Here is a 16543-nt window from a genome sequence, read left to right on the forward strand (position 1 = left end):
CTCTCTCTCTCTTTATGATTCCTAACTTGTTTTATGGGTAAGGTTGTTTGCCTCTCCTACAAGGTAAGCCAATCCTATTGGAATATGGCTTAAGTCACTTTCCAACACAAAGAATCTAGTATTGCTTAAGATCCTTATTACCAATTGGCTTCTTTGGTATTGCTTTTTCTTTCTCTTCATTATCTTTTCTGTGACTATCTCAAACTCACCAGCACTTAGCACTAAACAAACCCAATGATCCAAAAATTATTAAGGAGAGAAAGGGTGCAGTCACATTTTTGGGCAAGAATGGGGACTAAAGAGTTAAAAAATAGTCAATAGAACTCTCACAAAAGTAGCTAATCTACCAAATTCTAAAAGGAATTTTTTTTTTTTTTTTAGAATACTAAGTATTTTATATTTTTTACTACATCTGACGTATTGTATATTTTACCCATACTCTAAAAATCTTAGACACTTTAGTTTATTAAACTGGGTTGGTAAAGATAAATGGAAATTTCTATTTACATTTCAAAAACAGAAATATAGTTTGTCAAAGAAGCAATGTGAAATTGTTTAAAAGATCAAACAAGATGCATCCTTTTTTAATCTCTCTCTCTCTCTCTCTCTCTCTCTCTCTCTCTTAATGTTTCTTAATAAGTAATCCTAATCTCACTCTTTCAAAACTGTTGCAATAATTATTAGTTAGAAAATGAAGATAATTTTCAATCCTAATCCCAAAGCAAATTTTTACACAAGACTTCAACACAGACACCACCCTATTGAACTGTTCGATAATACTGGGACTCCTAGACATCTCTTGCACCTATCATGAGTGACAATAGCTTTAAATAACTATAAATTATTTTGGACAATTTTCCGACAATCGATAGGTACTTCTAGAAATATGATATATCACCATTTCAAAATGACATGTTAGAGCAGATAAAAATCATATACTAGTTGGTCTAGAAATTAGAAAAAATTTATAGGCCACAAGTAAAAATAGTACAAGTGAGACATACTAGTAATTGATTAAGTGGACTCTTTTATTTTTGTTCCCCTGAACTCTGAGTTGATTACTTGATTGAGGCCACAATGTTGCGACAGGAGGACAATATATTATTGCAACTATGGTTGACATAACTATTATTCATTACATGCCACAACTCATGTTAATGGAAGTCACAATTGTTGCCGATCAATGGACAAAAAGTGTCACGATAAAATATTGTTGAGAACTGGGAAAAAAAATTGATGGCTTCTGAAACTTGAGGTGATAAATGACAGATAATAAAGAGTACCACCTTTGAGTGAAAATTTAGACTCTTCGGTTAATTATAGTTGCTAAAATCCTGACTTATAGTCAGATTTACTAAGATTATCAAATATATATATATATACATATTTATATACCAAATATCTTTGATCCTTGATTAAACATAAACATCTTTTTGAGAAATAAAATATCCAATAAATTGTAATTGTTCATTAAGCTTCTTATAGTTGTTTAACATATGAGCTTTTCCTGTTTTATTCTCACTATGGTTTCTTACCATAAAAGTGGGACTAGAGTGAAGATTTTTTTGTTTCTTCTATCATTTTTTTTTTTTTAATTTTTATAAAGTTTCTAAATTTGAAGGTCAAACTCATATCTTGTCTACTGTATATTATGGGTTTGACTATAATAATGACACTGGGATCTTTTAAATTACAAAATAGAGGGTTTCTTGACTGTAGTTTCTAAGAATTTTCACTGAAATTTTATTCAAGAATGATATAGATACAATGAGATGAATCTAAAACATTAATTGGATGAGACTCACCATGCTTTGTTGGTGCAAAGTCTTAAGTGCATCTATACTTGTGTTATTCAAGTAATTGAATAATAACAAACTCCTATTTTAGTGTTAATTGCCATTTGCCATATATTTCTAATGAATTTGCATCAAGTACAAAATTATTTAGGAAAGTACTGCGTCATAAAAACTCTTCCAGCGTATTGGAACAGTATTTTTGGTAGGATAAATTTGTTCTTGTTCAACCAAATCAAAATATTCTTACTTTTAGTTTATAAGTCTACCATTAATTTCTTTGGACGGCAATAGAATTCTTCATAAGCATTCATTTTTCGGAAGAACATTCCACCTAAGCAAGTAAAAAGTAGTGGCATTCTTCTTTTTAATGCTATTTTGAACTTGAATGCAACAATAAATTTCAATCACCAGGAATATTAACTATTATGTTCAACAGGCTTCACCAACATTTACCACACGTAAACTTTTGTAGTGAATAGTGATTGCCATTAGATATGAACAAGTATCCCAGCTTTTATTAATCATTGTTATTGAACATCATTGTGAATTCTACATATGAATGAAAAAGATACAACAGTCATGCGCTAAAGAATCTTTTTACCATTTGCTAAAAGAAATGGAGGCCTTACACGCCTGTTTCAAAGTCTTCAACTGGGTGAACTAAAAAACATTTGGGACCAAAAAATCCACAGAACCTCAAGCATAATCATCAGTAGAGACTTTTTCACTTACAGTAGAACCAAATTGGGGACCACCCTTACGAAATGCAATAAGAAACTCAATAGGGTATCCTTTCAGCTTATGAGGCACAAGCCCAAGATCACTGAAAGTCAAAGCTGCAAATTCCACCACCAAAATCAAGAGAAATGATAGAATAATATGACTGAAATGGAATACTTATAGTTTACCAAAGCAAAGAAAAAGAGAGGAAAACTTCAGACAACAAACATGCAAAAAGAATAACAGGCCAAAGCTAAACTCACCATTCTCTGAAACGACTGTGTCTTTAGTTAATGCAAGGATCTGATCAAGGTTGAACATGAAGGGAACGGGTAATGGAAAGGGAACTTTATTAAGTAAAAATTCTCGTGGCATTGCAATAGCCTGAAAGCATTTACAAACATTTGTAATTAGGATTCACATAAAAAATAATAAAATAAAATAAACACATACACAAACATATAGTAATCCAATTGTTCAGCGTCTACCAGCTAACAAAGCAAGATACAATCATATACAGCAACATACATGCCAACAACTTAAAAAGACATGATAGCCAAAAGTAAGTCACAACACATATGAGAGCCTCATTAAGAAACAACTGTCAGGCACATATAAACACGCACAATGCGTGCTGATTGTTGGAACATGTGACATCCTTCTATATTTTCAGAATTAGGGCTACAAAAAGAAATGTCATATAAGGAAACCAGTCTAATTTGACATGCAAGAACGCAGAATATGAGTTCCAGTATACATGTCTGATAGAGTTTTTGTTACGGCATCATTCATTAGTACATTTGAAGCAGACTTTACCCTGCTAGTCAATCATCAAATATATTTTTGGCTTCCAGAAAACAATAAGAAGTTAAACAAAACCTGAGAGTTACACAGGAAGTGCCATTTGAGCTAGAAGTCATTGGCAAAAATTCAGATTTTAGAGGAGGTATTTCAATGAAATTAAAATCAAGAAGCCTCCCCATACATCATGATCTATTAAGATGTGTGACACAAATTTCAGATGTCTGATAAATATTCACTTATAGATACTTCAAATAAGGTTTTCCTAAGGCAAATAAACCCAACCATCTAAAGTAACAGAAGCTAAAATGAGCTTATCAGTGGCACTAAAAACAGAAGATTCAAAAAGATTCGTTTCCATTGGCCCTAAAATATTGACACTGTCTATTTACCTTTGCAATAGGGAAAGGAACTTTGACATAGCGAGGCCATTCCCGGATCACATCATACATAATTTCTGCCTGGAGTTTGCAAAGATCTCAGTTAAAATCAGTACATATCAATAGGAAAACGGGAAAGATTAGAAAGAGATTTACCAATTCATGTATGGTATAGATATCTGGCCCACCAAGTTCATAAATTTTTCCCATGCTGGTGCCATCATCTTTCAAGGCCGCAACAATTGCACCAGCAACATCAATAACATATACTGGTTGGATTCTGCATATAAGCATTTATCAGAAAAATGTCCATAAAAATGGATGCTGTCATTTCTGCAGCATAATTTGTTGATTCTGCACCCTCATTAATGAGGGTGATATTAAGGTAAAAATATCAATTATATTACTGAAAATTCCCCAGACTAAAAACCCCATCCTGACATTGCTCAGCTTTACAAAAAAATATCTCTTGGGCTTAAATTGGCAAGTGCTCGTTAGTGAGCCCACAAGAAAGTTACACCTCTACAACTGGTGTGCGTTTGGGAATTGTTGAAAAAAGTTTAACCTTTTGCTTTTTGTTAGCTTTTTTGCAAATAATCTAGCTTTTAGCTTTTTGTAACAAATTTAACAAAAAAGTCCAAAAACTATATATTTTAATAAACACTATGCAAATAAGCTAACAAAAATAAGTAATTCCCAAACGAACACCTGGTATATTTTCATCAAGAAATTGTGGTTTGTTGTGGAGAGCCAAAGGAAGATTGGGGGACAATGAGATTGACCACCAGTGTTGGGTAAAGTCGGATCTCCTAGATGCCTGCGATCGAGTGGCACCAAACAAGGGGCATTAGTTTTTTTCATTTGTTCTCAATGTCACAATGGCTGTGGCTTCAAATTTGCATCCTTCTAATCTTACTATTTTATAGAAGATAGGACCAACGCACCAACCTCACATCAACCAATGGTCCCCACATCACCAATAACACAAATATATAAGATACACACCCCAAAAGATAACCCCAACTCCAGCAAGCTAGGGTTTTCTTTCCCTTTCCAATTAGGGTTTCCCACCACACTCCCAACCATCCAATTCCTCTCTCTCCCTCTTTCTGCACAATTGGATCAGATTTTGATGATGAATAGGTGAAGCCAGGAAAACACATGAAGGACATTGCAGCAATAACATACCAGTCAGGTCTTTCCTCAAGCAATGTCAATCTAACCATCTCTTCGAACAAAACCCAAATTGAATGTGCCACCAAGTTTTTGATCTTTACCCGCAAGTAGTAGCCAATTTAAACCCAAGAGATTATTTTTTAGGACCAAGCACTGTCAGGAAGGAGCTTATAGTCTCAGATTATTACGGTAATATAACAGCTATTTTGACAAAAAGCTGCTGCCCTCATCAATGAGGGTGGAGAAGCAGCAAATAATGGTTCACAATAACAGCACCCCCAAAAAATTAAAACTTAAAGAACCGCCATGAGTTACAATGAAAACTTTTGAAATTTAACCATTACATAATTTTATTACCAGACTGCAAATGATAGATTCAAGACATACTTGGTAGATCCACCACCAATGAGTGGAAGGAAGCCATAGTTTTTTGCAGAACGTGCCCAAGTATTCATAATCCTATCCTCTGTTCCAACCATTACAGCAGGTCTCATAATTGTGGCCTGCACAAGGAACTGCATGTCAGAAATTCTGTTCTCAAAGGCAGTGTGGTCAGATTTAAAATTAAGAAAGCACATAATACAGACTTTTTTGCATCATCAAACCTCATATCAACAAGAAATATCAAATTTTAATGGATGAGTCCATAGCCGACTACATAATTAAACCACAAATACATTAACATTTTGCTTGAAGTTGATTTCATTTCATTTTTAAAAAATTACCTAGTGTTTGTCAAAATTTTCCTAAATAGTCATAAGCTTTGCTGCCCATTAAAGCTAAAATCATAAAGTCTCTTATTTTCTTTTCTTTTTTATTTATCCTTGATAAGTTACAATAATCATGTAATTTTTTTTTTGGAAGCAAAAGAGAGAGAATGAGGGACCAAAAAAAATCATAAGTTTTACAAAGACTTTCACATCCTCCATCACAAAGAAAGACAGAGCATGTAAGAACTTTATAAAAGGCTAGCATATAACAAGACAAATGACATTATAATTCCACAAAAATGCCATATGTACAGTACATTTGTTAGGTGGGAAAAGTAAAGGTATATAAGAGGGTATAAAGAAAATGGAAGAAGGATTGATATTCTCTCATTTGTAGAGTAGAAGAGTTCTATTTGAACCCATCATTTTTAATCTTCCTAAACTAAGGGGAAATATGAGAAATAGTCTTACATAGGTGATTTGACAATATGATCCTTCTAGTTTATTAAAAAGGAGTCATACAAGGACATGATACAAAAATGCTTTGTTTTCTTTTTAAGTAGAAAGTGTTCCGTTTGTCCTTGTATAGCTTCTTTCAAAAGGGCTTCCGCTTCCACTTTTCTATTCCTTCAGACAAAGACTAATCATCAATCAATATATATATATATATATATATATAAGCAGAGACCTTATGTGGGAGAGCATGACGTTCTGCCATATAGTGCACTCTTTGAAAAGAAAATTGAATTACTCTTAAGCCACATTAGAGATAAGAACAAATTTAAAAATAGGGACTCTTTATTTCCTTTGGTTCAATATTTCAAGACTACTATTGGTTTCCTTTGATTCAATGTTTCAAGACTACTATTGATTTTCTTTGGTTCAATACTTCAAAACTTTTCCTCTCTCACATACACAAAACTCTTTGCATTTCCATTCACCCTTTTCACCCCTTGCACTTCTACTCCTTTATATACACATGCCCATAGCCCTTCATGCCATCCCATCTCAAATACACCCAGACCAAAAACGATGTCATTTACCTTCAACCTTTCAATGACATCTACATAACTCCAACATTGTCGTACCATTTGATTGTAACCTGTATGTATAGGATGTGACCAAAGAAGGGGGTTTGCATTTTTTATTCAATGACAATAGCTTACAGTTTTGATGTTGAAGTCGGATGTTGTGGATTTTGTGTTGATTTTGTGAAGGTTGTGATTGCCTTTTAAGTCTTTAGGTGTTTGGGATTTTGGTGTGAAAAAGTCATAACTGTATTTTATTTTAGAACTAAATAGAAAGAAAAAGAAACCTTCGAATTGTGATTATTTATGAATTTAGCTATTTTTTATTTTGTTTTAGAACACATAATTTGTATATTTTTCACTACTATTTTGTGCAGTATGAGCCATAGTGATAAAATAAAAATCAATGATGAAGTCAAAGAGTTTTTTGTGATTTTAGCCAGTTTCTCTTTGTTTAATCACATTCTCTTTATGCTAATACTTATAAATGATTTTCTTAATTTCATTGAGATAATGAATTGGATGTTTGAGATTGGGATCTCCATATTTGGTTGTGAGAATAAAGCGGTCGAGGAATTGTTTAGGTTAGGGACAGAGCCACTCTCGAACAATGAGGCTACCACTTATATCACTTTTTTACATAACAATAACCACTGAACACATTAGCAAGTCATAAAAACGTTTTTAACTCTAGCATTTTCCTCCTTTTAAACGCTATAAAAAATTTATAGATCTAAAATCTAAAATAAAAAATAAAATATACAAGCCCAAAAAAAAGTAGCCCAGCAGCAAAAATTACCAATAGCAAAAATATTTAAAAATTAAGCTCAATCAACCAATTTTATCTAAAACAAACAACCTGGCCCTTTGAAAAAATTTAAACAAAATAATTTTGTCCTTACCCAGCAGTACACATCAAAGACACTAAAAAAAAAAAAAAAAAATTCACAGTAAAGCCAGAGGCCAGAACCGCCACACCAGCAGCAAAGCCGCCCCCAAGTTCAAGTCCCGGCTCCATCTCTGGTTGATGTGGTTCCTTAAATTTATGTAATTTTAGGATATAAAAGTATTTTACTACTATCAATGTTATTTTTGGTCCTCCTAACCTTTTTTGTTCCCTCAACTTAAATCAAGTCACTCTGTTTCACTGGTGCATTAACCGCTCTCCTCTGAACATAAACTATCTCAAGTGATTCTCTCTCATCTTTTCATCAATAAGGGTCACTACTGTCTTTAAACCACCCTCCCAAATGGATCTTAAATGTATTAGGTATTATTCTTTGGCTCAGCCATTGATTTAAACTAAGCATCTTGATCCTAGGTCCATTATCTCCTTTGTGCCCAAGACTGCAAATCAACCTTAGAGTAAAGGTGCAATATAAATTTTTATTTTAATGACATGGGACCTCACCAAGGCAGTACCCTTTAGACTCACCCCTGAGAATTAAACCATGGATACACAACCTCACTGACCAAAACTGTGTATAGGTAAGTTTAGGGAACTTCTAGTGGGGATCAAACCCAAGATGTCTAGATCTACAGCTCATCCCAAGCCTCCAACCACTAGGCTGCACCCTAACGGGTGGTGCAAGATAAAGATAATAGTCCATCCTATGTGTAGCTAAACTAGTACATAGCTTTATTAGTTAAGATTGCTCTGGCTTGATTGATACTGTTTCAATCTTTTCTTTTATATACAAAAATGGGGATATAGCTAGCATTAAACCTGCAAGCATATTGGGTTAAGGTCACTAACCATATTCCTAGCAGTAATGTATGTAAAACTCACAAGAAGTGTCATTATCAGCTTAGGCTAAAGGAAAGAAAAGAGTTTACTTCAGGTATCTCTCTCAAAACAGCTTCCTCTGCAGCAGCTTTAGCCCTTAGCAGTCTGGACGGAGATGATGGAGATGCCCCCAAACAAGAAACTTGAATGAATCTTGCGATACCACCATGTTCTTTGGCAATCTGCACAAGTTAAAGACTAAAGAGTGAAATAACTACGAAGGAAAAGAAAACTACAAACTAAGTCTCCTGGAAAAACATATCATGAAACACCAATTCAGCAAAGTCTTTTGGTTATTTTGGTAAGAAAATTAAGTTACCTCTAGCTGGAATCCATTATATGTGGTATACCAGATAGTTCAGTTCCCACAGTGCAACTCTAAAGTAAATCACACTCAACTTACTTGCATTTAGTACTGAATTACTTGAGATGAGGTATCACCATGATATAAAGCATCACAAAGAGTTTATAGAGTAACATCCCCACCCCCCAAATAAATAAATAAACAAAAAAAAAAAAAAAAAAAAAAAAAAAAAAAAAAAAAAAGAAGAAGAAGAAGAAGAAGACAATCTTCCTAATTTATATACATAAGGTAAGATTAAAATCCATAATAAAAGGTATCCCTCAACCCTATTTATCCCAAATTATATATTTTTCATGATATGAGTGATGAAATCATAGAAAAACAGTGAATAAGTTTGCATTTTTCTCATTTGTTATTGATGATGCTTCTTCAAGCCGATACAGAAGAGAAGAAGAGCAGCAATAGTTTTGGGAGCATACAGGAACTACAAAATAAAGACAATGTACACATAGGAACCTACCATTGCAAGTTGTTCAGCCATGGAAAAGTTCACTTCCTCAAAGCTATAGTTCCTTGTCTCATACTCCCTTCCTGTCAATGAGGGTAGTTACTCAGGTAAGTACATTCACAACCTCCAAGACTGAGAAAACAAGTGAAGAAAGTCTACCAATCAGATTGAGAACAACGTTAGCCTTCGCCATAACAGCCTTAATCGAGTTTTCATCTCTTGGGTCGTATTTCATTGGTACGATCTGAGTAATTGAACAATGAGACAAACAAGCAATGCAGTAGACTAAATAAATGAATGGTCAAAACAACCACAAATTGTATTTTCAAGCATATGAAAATATTACGAAATAATTTACCTGTCCCAAATCTCCCATCAACTTGAGATGGCGAGGATTATCCTCAGAACCTCGGAAAGGAACTAACACTTGAGTTCCTATTTTAGCTGTGGAAGAAAAGTAAAGTATCAGGCTATCAGCACAAATCACCATAAGAACTAACACTTGAGTTCCCATTTCATTGATTGCACTCAAGTTAATAACGGTTACATTCACCAACTGACCTAGCTGTTGAACCACATAACGACCAAGGAACCCTGTAGCTCCAAACACTGTAGCAACTAAACCACTGCAAAACACAGCATTATACTTTTCAAATTTATATAAGCAATCACATTATGAACTCAACCATTTTCTGCAGAATCTAATCTGTTAATTTTATATTCAACCAGAAACAGAGACGTGACAAATTTTTCCCCCAAAAAAAAAAAGCTTAATCTTTGTTTGGTTGCTGAGAAAATGATTTTTTTTTTTTTTAATTTATTGAAATTTTCTTCCTTAGGTCCATGAATTACCAAAAAAAATCATTTGCTAGAAATCTCAGAATGATAATTTTTTCCTACATTTTCAGACCAACCAAACACTGTAGCAACTATACCACTGCAAATACAGCATTCTTCGTTTCGAATTTATTTAAACAATCACATTACTAACTCAACAATTTACTAATTCAACCAAAAACAAAATACAAGACCAAAATTTCCCACAAGCTGCATTCCGAGGAGGGGAAAAAAAAAAGATTAATAAGTTTAATCTTTGTTTGGTTACTGAGAAATGAAAGGAAAAAGAGCAAAAATTATTGAATTTTGTTTCCTAAGGTCCCCAAATTACCAAAAAATAAACCAAAAATCAAAAATGTTCACTAGGTAGAAATCTCAGAACGACAAACACAATATTTCTCTCAATGTTCCTACATTTTCCGATCAACCAAACACATTATAGAGGGAAAAGTGAAAAAAGCAAACCTAACGGAGGATCTTCCACCAGTGCCTTTGCGAACAAGGTGGCCGACGCCTTTGGTGGCCAAAGTAGATCCGTACCGTGGATGATCAGCTCCATAACCTGCAAGCAAGAAAGAAAAAAAATTGATAATGTCCAATTTGACCTTGTGAATGAGAGCAGAAATTACAATCGGAAAAGGGTAGAGAGGGAATGGGAAATTACGGTGATCGGAGCTGGAGATGGAGTAGAGGGACTTGAGGGATGAGATTGAAGCCGACGATGACTTCAGAGATTGCTGCTGCACTATACGCCTCGAAATGGCTTGCATCTTTGCTGCACCTCAGTTACAGAGAGAGAGAGAGAGAGAGAGAGAGAGAGAGAGAGTGTGGGTTGGGAAGAAGAAGTTTTGGAAGGTGCTAACTTGCGCATTCTGTGTGAAGTTTGGATTTCGGTCCATCGGTCTTGGGATTGGTTCCTAGTGGGCTTTGCTCTAAACTTTTTGGGATTTTGGGCTGACCCAATAATATATATGATAATATGTTTGTATAAAAAATTATAAAATGATATTGATAATATCTTCTTCTTTTTTGGGAGGAACATAAAATGATAATATCTCTTGAAGGTTTTTGTTAATGCAATAATTAAATCAATGTCTTCTATCTTTTAATGAAGTATTCAATTTATATATATTTCTACATAAGCCATGGACAAAATAACCCTTTTTTTCTTGAGTTTGTACAAAGGACACTCTCATTTTAAGTCCCTACGAATGAGTAAAAATCTAACATTGTAAAATTGAATAGATTTATTTATTTGAGTTAATAGAAATCTTAATGGAAAGTGCAATTTATATAAATGAATAGGAAATCTCATTTCAATAAATCTTAATGAAAGTTGGTGTAATTTACCTGCAATTGAAGATAGGATAAATTACATAATTTTAATTAATTTTTAGATTTACAAACAAAATGTAATAAATCTTATAAGTTGTAATTATAATTTATAACCTACGTATACACCCAAAAAAAAAAGCCTCCATGACACATAAAGAAAAAAGACTACAAAATAAATTTAAAAAATCTTTTTCTTTTTTTTTTCTTTTTTTTGAGAAGCAAATCTAAATAGATAAATATAGATTAATGAAGTTATGATCAGTTTGAGTGTTTTTTTTTTTTTTTTTTTGGTTAATAAAATACCACTTGTTGTTTATGTAACAGGTCTTTTAGTGCCATGATAGCCCTTATATGCAATTTACTTGATTTTTTGTAATAGCTTTTAATTAATATGAATTTCTGTTAGATGATGATTTAAATCTATGCTTAGAAATTTGGAGGAAAAAGATAGGAGAGGTTAAAAGGGAGATGCAGAGGAGACTAGAAGATTAGAAAAATGGGGAGTAGATAACTTTGTCTTTAGTTGAATGTTTTTAAAATTAGAAGGGAGGAGAGGATAGTAAGACGTTTCTTCACTTGTTCAATTGTTTGGTTGTTGGAGACTCGGATGGGAGTAATGTATTAAAAAAATTAACAATTATATCTTTAATTTATTAAACTCTATACTTTCTTTCTTTCTTTTTTTCTTTTTTGGATAAGATATTAAACTCTATACTTAAGAAAATATAAAGGGCAAATAATAAGTATATGAAGATTCATTAAACTTAAATCTCTCCTGTTCCAAATTCTCACAAATTGAAAATGAAAAATAAAAGGGATTTGGATTTGGAAGGTTACCTCAAATTTTTTTCCCATCCTTTTTTCAAAAACCATCTACATAATGAGAATTAAATCCATATCTCCTTCCCAATACTCTCCTCTCTTCTATCCCAATTATAGGATACTACAAAATTTATTATATATATCTTGCAAATTGTTACATACATATTTAAATACAATACAAAAAATAATTATTGTAGGGTCACATTTTTCAGCCCAGGCCCAAGATGTATGAGACCTTAGACCAGTGAGCCCGGTACAATGAATTTGTAGAGAGCAGACCAAAGAGTTAGGCTTTAGTGTATGGACAACGGTTAACACGGTGTTCTTCACGATCGAGCTGAGATGGACTGAGTTTACCAGAGAAGATTGGTCATCGGCATAGTTTGAGGAGCTTTTTCTGGTGCCTCTGGTGTGTTGGGGGGTCTTAGCCCCCTTTTTCTATCTTTCTCCCCCCCTTTTTATAGTAGTTTCCTTTCTACTGAATGGAGTTCCTAAGGTAGGTAATTGTCCCATCAGCCCTCCCCTCTAGTTGTTAGGAGTGGTTATAAAGGCAGAAAGGCATGGCTATGTCAGACATAAGGCACTGAATGAAATCATGGCAACCTTTCCCTCTGACATTTCCATTTTCTCCGTTGTTCTTTTCTGCTTTAGTACTTTTTTTGTTCCGTGGAATGACTTGGAGTGTCACTACCAATGGCAGGTTGCACCCTTTGTCCTCGGCCACATCCATGCCTACGAGGGTTCTTTCCATGGCCGAGGAGGGGTATTTCCTTGGACTGGGCCCTTGGCCCAATGTGGAAATTGACATGGACCTCCTGGTCTTTTACCCCCCACAATAGCCCCTCAAAATCCTGCTGTCTGGCTCCTTGGACGGAGAGGAGGGTTTTGGTGACATCGGGCCTATGTCATGGCCTGCCAAATCTTGCCCTCCATTAATGCTAGAGCCTTTTCGCTTGCCTGAGGCACGTTCTTGGCCGAGAGGCATTCTTTTAGTTTATCCAAGTCGCGTTTCTGGCGTTTCGGTGCATGAGGCACGCTTTCATTAGGATCTCTTCACAAGGTGACGCGAATCCAACGGTTGAAGACTACTTTGGAAATTGAGCGAGATTTATCTCGCTTGTAATTCCTTCTTGGAGATTCGGGCGAATTGATTGCCACCAGGCTTGCCCTCTATATTAGACACATGGGGGGAGATCATTCTCCTTTATTCGCAGACCCTTGAGTTTTTCAGGTTTCTAACTCCCTAAATGTTCCCAAAGTCCCCACTATGAGAGTGATTGAGATTTAGGGAGTGAAATGGTCAAGGATAGGGTAAGGGTGAAGGAACCAAACCCTCTTCAGAAGCCTCAGGTGTTTCCGAGATTCAGAATGGCCCAGTCAGGGCAAAGGAGACAAAGGCTAAAGATATTTCTCCCCCTCGACTGGACAAGAAAGAAGTCTCTCTTTCTTCAGCCAAAATCCGAAGCAAGAATAGGTCGCATCAAATTTTTGGTGCGACAAAATTTGGACTTTCATCCGGCGTCGTGTGTCATGCATGTGAGGGTTTGGGTTTCCCATCTCCGGTATCATCCATACTTGCTCAATTGCTGCTAGAGCAATACTTGCTCGATTGCTACTAGAGCAAGTATGGATATTTGGCGTTCCTGCTTCTTCTTCTCTTCCACCACCGATGCCACCCATACTTGCTTGATTGTTGCTGGAGCAAGATTGAGGATTTATCGTTCCCGTGTACCCCCTTTTTTTTATAGTTAGCTTCTGATATAGGCTTGTCTAAGCCTTTTTATGTACATTGTACTTTTTATGTACATTGTACTTTTTATTTATCTAATAAAAAGACGATTTTATTTCATTTTGCGTATCCTTTCTTTTCTACAATAATTGTTTTATGAATGGATGTACTGGTGTCTTTTCTTTCGAATAGTACTTAGAACTGATGCCATTGATGGTAAAGAGTTGTCACTCTGAACTTATCAAAACTGATGGGCATAGCAACGCCGACTTTAAGTAAGTTAACTATATAAGACTAACCGGGAAAAACAATCGCATGTTCTGTTCTGTGAACAGGGTAACCGCTCGAGGACGTGTAACCTAAAGTAAGCTGTCCGAGGGGATCACCGGGTACTAGGGTTCTTTTCCACGTTTTCGATGATATTTATGGCTTTAACTTGTTTTAGGCGTCTGGTCCGAGTACCGAGGCATGATTGAACTTAGCTTAAACGCTTAGAAAGGTACCATCGCATGTTAGTTTCCACAAAGCCTAAGGTCCAAGGATCACGCAAGACCTTCGTTCCGTCTAGGACTTAGGTTTTTCTCAAAGTAGCTAGTTTCCCCATAGGTTGAGTCCGAAGACCATGCAAGACCTTGATCTGTCTAGTACTTAGATCCTTTTTGGAGTAGCTAGTTTCCCCATAGGCTTGAGTCCGAGGACCATGCAAGACCTTGGTTCTGTCTAGTACTTAGATCCTTTTTGGAGTAGCTAGTTTCCCCATAGGTTTGAGTCCGAGGACCATGCAAGACCTTGGTTCTGTCTAGTACTTAGATCCTTTTTGGAATAGCTAGTTTTCCCACAGGTTTGAGTTCGAGGACTATACAAGACCTTGGTTCTGTCTAGTACTTAGATCCTTTTTGAAGTAACTAGTTTCCCCATAGGCTTGAGTCCGAGGACCATGCAAGACCTTGGTTCTGTCTAGTACTTAGATCCTTTTTGGAGTAGCTAGTTTCCCCATAGGTTTGAGTCCGAGGACCATGCAAGACCTTGGTTCTGTCTAGTACTTAGATCCTTTTTGGAGTAGCTAGTTTCCCCATAAGTTTGAGTTCGAGGACTATACAAGACCTTAGTTCTGTCTAGTACTTAGATCCTTTTTGGAGTAGCTAGTTTCCCCAAAGGCTTGAGTCTGAGGACCATGTAAGATCTTGGTTCTGTCTAACCGCTTCAAAAGATTCTGGTTTGGCCTTCGGCTTTTTTCTCCGAAGGGAATTCAGCGGACCAAACTACTAGGCCCGCGAGAATTAGCCCCTTGTCGAGTGCACGAGGCATACATCTAATGTCAAAAGCCCCTAGAACCACGTTTCGCTTAACAATCCTTCCCGCGTAATCAACGCTTTGAAGTGTGGACCTGAGTGAAAGCTGAGTTACGACAATGATGGTGTGTTTTTGGAAATAATGGAGAGGCTTTCGTGTAGCTTGTACCACCGCCACAATGGTCTTCCTGAGGGACTCCTGCTGATAGGAGCTTGATCCCACCATGTTAACCATTGCACTCACTAATGCATAAGCTCTCCCCATAAATGGCGCCAATTGTAAGGTCACTTTTTTTAGTCCAGACCCAAGATGTATGGGACCTTGGACCAGTGAGCCCGGTACAATGAATTTGTAGAGAGCGGACCAAAGAGTTAGGCTTTAGTGTATAAACAACGATTAACATGGTGTTCTTCACGATCGAGCTAAGATGGACTGAGTTTATCAGAGAGGATTGGTCCTTGACATGGTCCGAGGAGCTTTTTCTGGTGCCTTTGGTGTGTTGGGGGTCTCAGCCCCCTTTTTCTGTCTTTCTCCCCCCCCCCTCTTTATATTAGTTTCCTTTCTGTTGAATGGGGTTCTTAGGGTAGGTAATTGTCCCATCAACCTTCCCCTCCAATTGTTGGGAGTAGTTGTAAAGGCAAAAAGGCATGACTATGTCAGGCATAAGGCACTGAATGAAATCATGGCAGCCTTTCCCTCTGACATTTCCATTTTCTCCGTTGTCCTTTTCTACTTTAGTACTTTTTCTGTTCCGTGGAATGACCTGGAGTGTCACTACCAGTGGCAGGTTGCCCCCTTTATCCTCGGCTACATCCATGTCGAGGAGGGTTCTTTCCATGGCCGAGGAGGGGTTTTTCCTTGGACTGGGCTCTTGGCCCAATGTGGAAATTGACATGGACCTCCTGGTCTTTTACCCCCTACAATTATACAATAAGTATTTATTATGTTGCTGACGTGACAATAATCACATTCATTGCTTTTTATTATTATTAAGAATCCATTCATTGCTATATTTGATTGTAAGCATTTTTGTAGTAAAAGTGACATTAGTTTTAACATTTTTTTCATAAAATGCTAAAGCCTACTATAAATTTTACAACAAAAAGGTCTACAAACTTATATGGCAATAAATGTGATTGATATGTCTTCAGCAACATAATAAAAAATAAATGTTTTAAATACCTTTTTATGACTAGTGATACCTTTGAAAGACTTTTTTTTTTTTTTTTGAAGGAAAAGACTGCTTAGTTTATTTTATTGAAAGTTGGCTAAATCAGCTTGGAAAACAGAAAAAAACTTGTGGTGGAACATTCATTAT

General features: G+C 35.7%; 1 protein-coding gene across 1 annotated transcript; it reads right to left on the bottom strand.

Annotated features, from left to right (window-relative positions):
- Positions 1-2260: 2260 nt before the first annotated feature.
- LOC115960675 (NADH dehydrogenase [ubiquinone] 1 alpha subcomplex subunit 9, mitochondrial) lies at positions 2261-10944 on the bottom strand. The gene is made up of 12 exons (XM_031079635.1): positions 10711-10944; positions 10512-10608; positions 9771-9835; positions 9568-9653; positions 9369-9453; positions 9222-9292; positions 8448-8579; positions 5261-5376; positions 3854-3977; positions 3710-3778; positions 2780-2900; positions 2261-2632 (listed from the first exon to the last, which is right to left on the bottom strand). Exons 1-12 carry the CDS (start codon positions 10814-10816, stop codon positions 2493-2495), a joined length of 1212 nt encoding a protein of 403 aa, XP_030935495.1. The 5' UTR covers positions 10817-10944; the 3' UTR covers positions 2261-2492.
- Between the last annotated feature and the right edge of the window lie 5599 nt (positions 10945-16543).

This window comes from Quercus lobata, chromosome 9 (assembly GCF_001633185.2).
Source record: "Quercus lobata isolate SW786 chromosome 9, ValleyOak3.0 Primary Assembly, whole genome shotgun sequence".
Lineage (NCBI taxonomy): Eukaryota > Viridiplantae > Streptophyta > Magnoliopsida > Fagales > Fagaceae > Quercus > Quercus lobata.